At 41.8% G+C, this 9,271-nt stretch overlaps 1 protein-coding gene across 1 annotated transcript in view; it reads right to left on the bottom strand.

The window, feature by feature from the left end:
- GNAQ (G protein subunit alpha q) overlaps positions 1–9,184 on the bottom strand; it is a 292,811-nt gene extending 283,627 nt beyond the window's left edge. Inside the window, exon 1 of the mRNA XM_007459886.1 lies at positions 8,831–9,184. Coding sequence (XP_007459948.1) covers positions 8,831–8,966 — 136 coding nt within the window. The 5' untranslated portion in view covers positions 8,967–9,184. The remainder of the gene's footprint in view (positions 1–8,830) is intronic.
- Positions 9,185–9,271: the final 87 nt, after the last annotated feature.

Below are 9,271 nucleotides of genomic sequence, written 5' to 3'. Positions count from 1 at the left end.
AGTGGAGAGGGAGGGCGGCCAGAAGGAGCCCACCAGACCTGGCCGAGCCCCCCAACGTAGCCCATCACTCCTGGAGAGGCTGAGGCTCAGGCCCCTTGTCCAGGGCTGACAGCAGCTGGAAACTGGCTGAGATGGCAACGTCACAGAGGAAGTTTCAAAGTTCAGACAGCCCTTTAGATTTGGTCCAGTCTCTTCATTCTACGGGTTTCTATAGAAATAGTAAAGGAACAAAGGAGCGAAACACCCGTGGGTTAGTCGCAGGAGGCCGGGCAGGAGTACCCGACTGCCTTTCCGTTACAGGCTTTAGAAAAGATACTCACAGCTACACCAACATGCAGAGCCACAGGAGTATGTCCCAGCCTGCTCAAACTCTCACACAGCCAGTGTGCCGTTGTTTTTGCATGAGCTTACTGATTTCCAAAAATATATCACAAGACTTAGAGAGAAAAGAGACTTAAACTCTTAACAAGTAGCCTGCCATTCTTTTAAGGGCAAACCAGGAACAAGAATTAAAGTCATCCTGTATTATTAGAACAAGTCCCAGGAAATGGGTCAGCTCTTTAGGACAAGAGGAAAATTGCATTTGCCATCTGCGGAAAGAACCTGTAATATAATGAAGGAGCTCTGAAAGGTGCAGTTCCTAAAATATCAATTCTCGTGGCAAGAATGTATCATTGTGTCTTTACCTTAAAAAATAAGCTAACCAAAGAACCCTCTCAGACTGACTGGGTATAAAGCAAGCAAAGGCTGCTGCTAATGCCACCCTCCCTGACTATCTGGGATAGAAACACAATTAGAAAGAGATGCTTTAAAGCTCTCAAGTTAAGTGAGGTGAGGATGTTCAAATCATCAAATGAGGAAGATGCGCTATTGCCCAACACAGGCCCACAGCACCTTCTCCCCTTCTAGTACACGCACTGCATCCTATTTTGAAACCCAGTGTCCTGTGATAGATTATCCAGCACAGGCTCACTAGCTTTCTGCTGCTAACCATGCACCAATCTCAAGTCCCCATCCTCTGGAAAAGGAGAATTTTACATTTTGTTTGATTACAATGTATTTTGTTTTGCAGACCAGCGTGTTACTATAGAAAGTTAATCACCTCCTCAAAGCACATTCTCAAGTGTCTTTCTTTTAATGCATTCAAGCACCCAACTTCCCCTCTCACCAGCTCACCACCACATGATGTTTGAAAGAAGCACCAACTTGGAAGTTCCCTAAATCTTAAAGAAATGCACACACCAGAGAATCTATGGAACCCCTCCTAGCATTTGGTTAAGGAAGCTGTGAGAGAGAATAAACCGGTGGGTAGGATTCCACAGAAGGGTCTTTTTTTGCGGGGTGGGGGGCCTGCAGCAAAAAGCTGGAAGACTGAACAATGGGTGGATGAGACACTGGAGCGTTTCTCTCTAGAAACCACTGGTCAGCTGCAGTCACCAGGAAATACGTGGAAAACGCCACCCGTCACCCCACAGCCTCTTTCCCAAATGGAAATGTAAAAACCAAACACTAAAACTGAAAAAGGTAAAAAAAGTTTTTAAAATGTAAAAAAAGCAAAAGAAAAATTCTACTTCAATTTTTTTACTAAGTGATGGTGATAAAAAAAAAGGAGGGGGAGGGCAAATTCTGTTAAGAGGCAATTAATTCATGATTTCAGTTCTCCAAAGGGAAAAAACATGAGGCCATCTCTCAGAAATACTCATGAACATGTTTCTAAACATCACTATTCACTTCCTGTAATAGAGCCAAAAAGTCTCACTCTAGCTGTTTTTCTTTAATTTGTGGATCAATTATTGCTCCCTTCTGTGAAACTGCAGATTTTACCGTGGCATTACTAACATTCTGGTTCCCGACTGCACCACAATCCATCCCACACTTCCCTGAAACAGCTATTTGCTTCCAAAGCAGTCAAACTGCTCACAATCTAAGATTAATCCTGTAATAAAGGTGTGTAGAATTTTCAAATTTCAAAGGACTTGTGTAACAGTTTTCCATTCAAACTGCTGGATAAACTGCTATTGGCTTTTTAACCCGAAACAAATATGAGAACATTCAACGGGATCATTCTCCTGAGACAATGAATGAGAAGCAGGCATGGAGACAAAGACGACCTCGCCTTTCAAACAGAATTTCTTTAACTGTGCCCCAAGTGGCCCACAAAATGACAAAGAGGCATGGTAAATGGAGAACAAATCAATGATACCCATTAGAAGAAAGCAAGACATTTAAATTCACTCCCTTCAACTGCTCTTTCTTCTGGGAACCCAGCTGCCCACCCTGCCCCCGTGACACCTCCTACACCCACAAGTCCCCAGTTCCTGAGTCCCCAGTTACAGCAGAATGATTGGAAACTGAGCAAGACAAGGTGCTTCGCTGAGCTACAAAGAAACAACGGCCACTATCTTTGCCCTCATGGAGCTTCCACTTTAGTTAGAAATATAGGGCAAATGGTCATTAACAGTTTCTCATAGTTAAAGGCAAAAAACGATACGCTTGCTCCAAGGAAATAATATATATCACTCAGGAGTTTAAGTTCTCAAGACCGTCTGCTCTCCCCAGTTGTGTAATCCCCGGAAAGCTTCTAGAATGGCCTTCAGATTATTTTGTCTTTTTCTTTGTATTAAGAGCCAATAGAAAAGCCAAAACCAGGAAGGATAATACTCAGAAGGACATGTCAGGCTGAGGGCATCAACTGTAAAACAACCAGAACTGTGAAAAGTGCTTGCAGTCTTTCCTGCTGGCAATAAGAAACAGGGAGCGTCTCACGTACATTATTTTACACAGAGCAGGTGCTTAATATTTGTTCATTTGATCAGCATTCTATATACAACTGTTCTTTCTTATGGTATGTCTGGTAAAAAATTTAAAGGAAATATTTGTTTTCCAAAAACTGGCAAGTGTTTGCTGAATAAATGAATTTGAAATATCCTGATAACTTTATTTTAAAATAATACTAATTTTGTTCTTAAAATTGAAACATGAGGCTCTCAACAAAATATTCTGCACTGATTTCAGAAATTATGGCTAGGTGTAAAGGTCAACCCCAGAAGCTACTTAGCAAATTCAGTCTTTGGTTCTCAACACTGCAATATGGATGTTTATTTTGTTTGTAATAAAGGCCAGATTCATGACCACCTAGGATTTATGAACTCATTTACGACAGCATGTTTAGGTCCTTTTTTTCCTTTTTACTACATGTTAGATGAGAAATCAGACAAGTTTTTTACATATCAGTAAGATAACAAATCATAGGTGATTGTTGAACAACTTCCTATAATTTTATTAGTAACAGCTGTTCACACAAAATAGAATTTGGGTCTGAGAATAGCTCTTTCTTTAATGTTATTCCATTCGGCAGAACAAGAGAAAACATTTCACTGTTTACTGTAGTCAGTTATTGCCACAGATTTAATTACCAACAATCACACATTTTACCTTCTACTGCTATTTCACACTTCCCTAGGATTAATTCTGCAGAGATCTTAACATTGCTTAAAAGTTTCCCTTTGAAAAAAAAAGTCACTACCCTCCCCTTCAACCAGAAAATTAGACTTTAAATTTGCTGCTACAAATACCTGTATTTCCCTCAACCCAAAAGAGAGAGTCTGGAGAAAACACATTCTTTCCACCTTCTCAGTGAGAAAGCAATCCTAACCTTCTTAAAATGGCTTCTCTCTCTTGCAAGATGTACCCTCTGAGGTCCCTATTTTCCCTCTACAACACCCAATCCACCGTTCCATTAATACCAAAAGAACTAATAACCTTAAAGAAAAACTAATATGAATGCTGGAATCAAAATCATCCTTGGCAAATCTCGTTCATTTCTTTTCAAGTGTAAGTTTGTCTGGATCATGAAGAAAAATGTGTTCTTTTCTGCTAAGTTTAGCATAGCACGCAGCCTCACAACTGCAGAAGCTGTTTCAGGTCCTTAAAAATTCATCTGTAATAAAAATCATAACTATATTTAATAGGCATCTCTGAAAATTGAACATAAGCCATCTCTTATAAGATACAGCTAGGTTGTTTGATTTTTTTTTAATGAAAAAGAGGCTATAAAATTTATCTGTAATAAACAAAATGGCCACTAAATTATTCTTCTGGTTCTCCTTCCTAAGCCTACGTAAAAATATGTGAACAGATACATAGAGGATCACTTCACTGTTCAGTAGGGTTTTAATTTGCGCCCAAAATTCCCATAAGAAGAAACAATACGTAAGTACCAGTACGAGATTGACAGTTATATGGCAGATCTAGACAATGAATCTACGTGGTTCAATGCAAAAATCTTACTCTGAACGCCTTGTTATATAGTCAGAGCTACAGTTTTGTTTTTTATGAGGGATGCTGCCACTTCACTCTTCAGATACAAACTATAAGTACTTTGTTTCCAAAAAAATAAAATGAAGAAAAAAAGGAAACGCATCCAAACAAATCCTGACATTTAGAAACATATTCAACACTTGCAAGCTAAAAAAGTAGCAAAAAGAAAACCAGCTGGTCTTAAAGTAGCCTCATAAACACTGTATTATGGTATTTCCAGGGAGCTTCTGTTATTAGGGCTGCACAGAAGGAAGCTTTCATTCTGCAGCTCTGAGTAGCCATCCTAGAGAGCCACTAACCTCTAGGTTAATTCGGGTATCAACATCCTCATCCTTCCCCTAGTAACTCTACAGAGGGGTAATGGGGTGGGTGCTTTTACCCAGACCTGCATGCATGAGCTCTCCACACAGTCTAACTCTGTCAGAGCACTTCCAGCCTTCCAGGTGTCTTCTGCTCTGTAACTGTTCAGTTTTCAGTACAAATGTACATCGCTCAAATTAAAAACGTTCTTTCTGCAATTCTTAAAATTTAATCGCTGCAGTTCTCCTCATGTAATTATATAGGTAAATTGTAAAAATCTGTTCGGTCACCACCTGTACTCTAGAGAATTTAAAAATTCACTCTGTTGAGTGTATCATGGGGAAAAGTATATGGCAAAAAGATGAGAGGGTTAAACTAGCTTCTATACAAAAAAAAGTAATCAAGACATGGTATGGTTTCTTTTTTTTTTCCTGTAAACTTTCATATTTTAAGTGTGACTGTTATCATTCCCAAATGCACCCAGCACAGAACTGTAATACATGGTTCAATATGTGATGTAACATCTTACATTAACACTTCCTATCCTGGAATGCATTTGTATTTAATTGGCTCAAAGAGTTACATATAATTTTTTTAAAAAAGATCATGATTTTCTCTGCCACAGAATAAAAACATTACATTTCCCCATGTCTCTATAATGTCTTCATTGTTTTATGGTCCCAATTTCTACTAGGAGGGTTACAAATAAGTTTACTTACTCAACAAATACTTATTGAGACCATTCTATGAATTAGAGATTGTGCCAGAAGCTAGGATTTAATAGTGAACAATATAGAATCAGTCCTCAGTCCCTACTCTCCTAAGGTTTCAGTCTAGAATAGAAAGAAAATCTCCAATCACATATGTAATTCATTAGAAGAGGAAGAACATATATTCTTTCATCTAAAACGGGCCTAAACTTTGCCCCTTCAATAGGTGGAATCCAATCAATAAAAAAAGGTTTGCTAAATTTTTCTATCTGATGACTAAGATCTGAAGAGTAAAGATTTCTAAAACATGTAAAGTAATAACAGGTTAATGGGGGGAAAAAATGTGTCTTCAAGAAACTGAAAATTTCAACATGAATATCCTTGACCAGAAGCAGGCATTCAAGGCCACTTGTTTTATACAGACTTAAAGACACATTATATTAAATAGTGTGACCTATGTACCACCAAATAATTAGTTAATATTCATAAGTATTAATTAAAGGAAACAATGTGCATTACATCTAGGAAGTATATAAAAACTTAAAATATTCTCTTTGCATATCTATGTAGAAAACAAACAGTTTTCTTTGAGGTGTCTAAGAAAATAAACACTATATAAATGAATTTAGAAAATGAATAAACAAGAATTCAGAATTTAATATGCCATTTTATGGTAGTAGGTTTCTGGGTTCGTTTTTTAAAAACAATAAATATCAAAATGTATAAGTACTGTAGAATTTGGAACATATCGGCATAATTGCTGGATAGGTATCAAGGCAGCCCAAATTTTACTGCCATACTTTCATCTAGGCAGGTAACCACTATTTTCTCTTTCTAATTTCTCCGTAGTATAAAATTAACTAATAATTTTATATTTTGCAAGGGGCCCCTGCCATATAAATCCATTAAAATGGTGTCACACGTTGAACTACAATTTACTTTGAAAATAATTTTACACTGAATTTCATTTAAATATAAGGGTGATTCCTCAATTTAAATAAAGAAGTTAAAAATACTGGTAAACCTTTTCATGGGCATCATTTACATGAATGAACAGTGAGTGCAAAGCAGCATCAAAGCAGCACATCATCAGGCATTCCTCAGAAGGAAACCCTCCCCAATACCTTCCCTGGTTCAAATCAACCATCACTTCTCTCCGGGACTCAAAAATTACAAGCACACACACAAACCTACACTTAGTATATAGCACTGACTATATAAACAGTGTAGGTACTGCAGTAGTTATGTTACAAAAGCAACATAACCTAGAACATGAAGCTGTAGCAAATCTTACATGATGTCTAGGGATTGAGTTTCTAACAAAAAGTTGTATAGTTTTAAAATGATAATAAATGTAGATGTTAAACTGATGTCATATTTTTCTACCACTTCTAATAGGCCATATTTGGGGGCTGGGGTGGGGCTGTATTTAACCCTACTCGAAAATCTAATAAGAAGGGGAGAAAAAAAGTTCTCCACACCACCATTTTAGCAGTAAACTGTTTTAATTTTTTTCCTCATAAAATTATCTCCAAGTTCATTTTTTAAAGCAAAATATGTTTGTTTGTTTGAAAAAGCACAATATGTTACTTAAGTCCAGTCTGTAATTAAGTGTCCATCTACGGGCATTTCTCCCAAAGTCCTCCTCCTAGACATTCAAACCTAGGCCCTCAGACAGACAAATCCCCTGAGCTCTAACTCACAGCTGCTAGGAACCCAGAGCTGCCACATTTCAGGCAATGGGGTTGGCCTGAGAGACCTCAAATGCCCTATTCACAGCTAAACAGAAACAAATAAAGACTGCACACAGGGCAAAAGAAAACAAAAAAAAATCCTTAAGTCTCTCTAAAACACACGCTTTTCCCCTTAATCATGCATTAAACTCCATACATTTCTCTTGCCCCCTCTATTTTCTTCTCAATCTTGAGAATTCAGAAAGCATTCAACTACACCTTTTCAGCCATTAGAAGTAGCTCAAAATGAGAATAAAAAATAAAAAGATCTTCCTTTTCCAATTGCAGTTTTCCCCTTCCCTGGCTTCATTCCCTGAAGTCCACCCCTCTTATCCAGGGTTTGCCTTCTGTTCTTTATAAACATGTGCACATTTACCAAATCTGGTTTCAAAATGAAGACATTAAGCAGGGCATGTGAGTTAACCATTTGTAACTATTTGTAATCACTGTATTTTGTTCCTTCTTGTAAATGATCCAGTACATAAGCAGTTCAGTCCCAAAGGCAACTGGTTCCTCAAACCAGGAGATGGAAAGTTCAAGATAAGAAAATGCATGCTTCTCAAATCAGAATTGACAATATTTTCTTCCAGAAATGTGTGAGAAGTCTATTTACCATACACGCAAATATCCAGAACACGAGTGCAGACATTTTTCAGGCCTGTTACTGCAAAGCTGTTTGTTCTTCCTACCACAATAGCTGAGAGTTATGTCGCGCTGGCCTGAACGTTGATTCTGAACATTCTCTCAGAGATAATAATCAATAAAATTCCTAGTTCAGAAATGGCATTTTCTTGCTAACTTAATGTTAAGGCAGAATGTTGGGTTATTTTGTAGAGATTAAAGGGAAATTTTTGCTGTTCACTTCCCGTTTTCCTTCTAGCCCAGATTCCAAAGATATTAAAATGCTGTCCGCTTTAAACAAAAGGTTTCTATTTGCTTCCATGAGAGTAATTGAGGCTGTACTGGTAACTACTGTGAATTCAGGCCTACATCTGGGTTGCCTCATTAAACAAAAGATACCCATCGCTGTTAACAACCATACAGCACAACCCTCCCGTATCCCTCATCTTTATCTGGAAGGAATGGTGGAGAAACACGCCTGTCACCATTAAGAAACTCTTCTGGGTCCCTCCTTTTGGTGGTCTGGTGGTTAGAGAACAGCACTCGTGTGACACATTTGGGCTTGCCTCCCCGCCCCGCGAATACACAAGCCCGCTTTCTTCGGAGAGCCAACCATTCGGCTCCATCCTCATCGCTCCTCGGAGAATCCAGTCGCGAGTCAGCCCACCGTTCCACCACTCGCTCCCGACCCCGGAAAGCACTGATAATGGATGCACCACAGGCCACCCCACCGGACGCCATCCCCCAACGTGGCTCCGCTCGCCACCCTCGGGCCACATATACGCACAGCTCCCCACTCCACCACCCCACGGGGCGCCGCGGCCACGACACTGGAAGTTCAACCCCCCTGCCCACCTTCCCACCCCCGCGCCTCTCCCCGAAGCAATGTGTCATTGAGCAAATTGCAGAAGCACCGCGGACAAATGCGCACCCCCGAGTGCACAGCCCTTAGGGATACCGAAAGGCACAAGCCGAGGCCGAGGCCCAAGAGGGTGCGGGTAGGGGCCGGGGACGCGCCCGGGGAGGACAGGGGCGAGCCGCGGGCGACCGGGGGCCGGGGCCACGGTCCCGGGGGGCTGAGGGTGGTGGGTAGGGGGCGCAGGTCCGGCGGGAGGGCCCGCGGCGGCCGCCTCCGGCTGTACTCACCGAGCAGCAGCAGCTTGAGCTCCCGGCGGGCGTCCCGCTTGTCCCTGCGGAGCTGCCGCTCAATCTCGTCGTTGATCCGCCGGGCTTCCTTAGCCTCCTCGCTCAGGCAGCACGCCATGATGGACTCCAGAGTCATTCTTCCAAAGTGCCTCCGCTGCAGCCCCGCCGGCACCCCCAGCTCACACGCGCACACACACACCCTCCCGCCCTCGCTCCCCCGAGGCAGCGGTGGCCGCCGAGCCTCCGCCGCCCGGGCGCGCGTCCGGGATGAGCTCGGGGAACCGCCGCGGGGGCCGCGGCCAGGGCCGGGGCCACTAGGTGGGCCGGGGGTGCGGCGGGAGCTGGCGGCTCGAGCCGCCGGGAAGAGCGAGGCGGACGCGGGAGGCGGCCGCGGGCGCTGGCTCGGGGGGCGCACTGGGGAAGGCCGCCGCGCCCGGCCTC

This window comes from Lipotes vexillifer, unplaced genomic scaffold (genome assembly GCF_000442215.2).
Source record: "Lipotes vexillifer unplaced genomic scaffold, Lipotes_vexillifer_v1.1 scaffold1429, whole genome shotgun sequence".
Classification (NCBI taxonomy): Eukaryota; Metazoa; Chordata; class Mammalia; order Artiodactyla; family Lipotidae; genus Lipotes; species Lipotes vexillifer.
The sequence above is the reverse complement of the archived record's forward strand: the minus strand, read 5'-3'. Positions and strand labels throughout refer to the sequence as shown.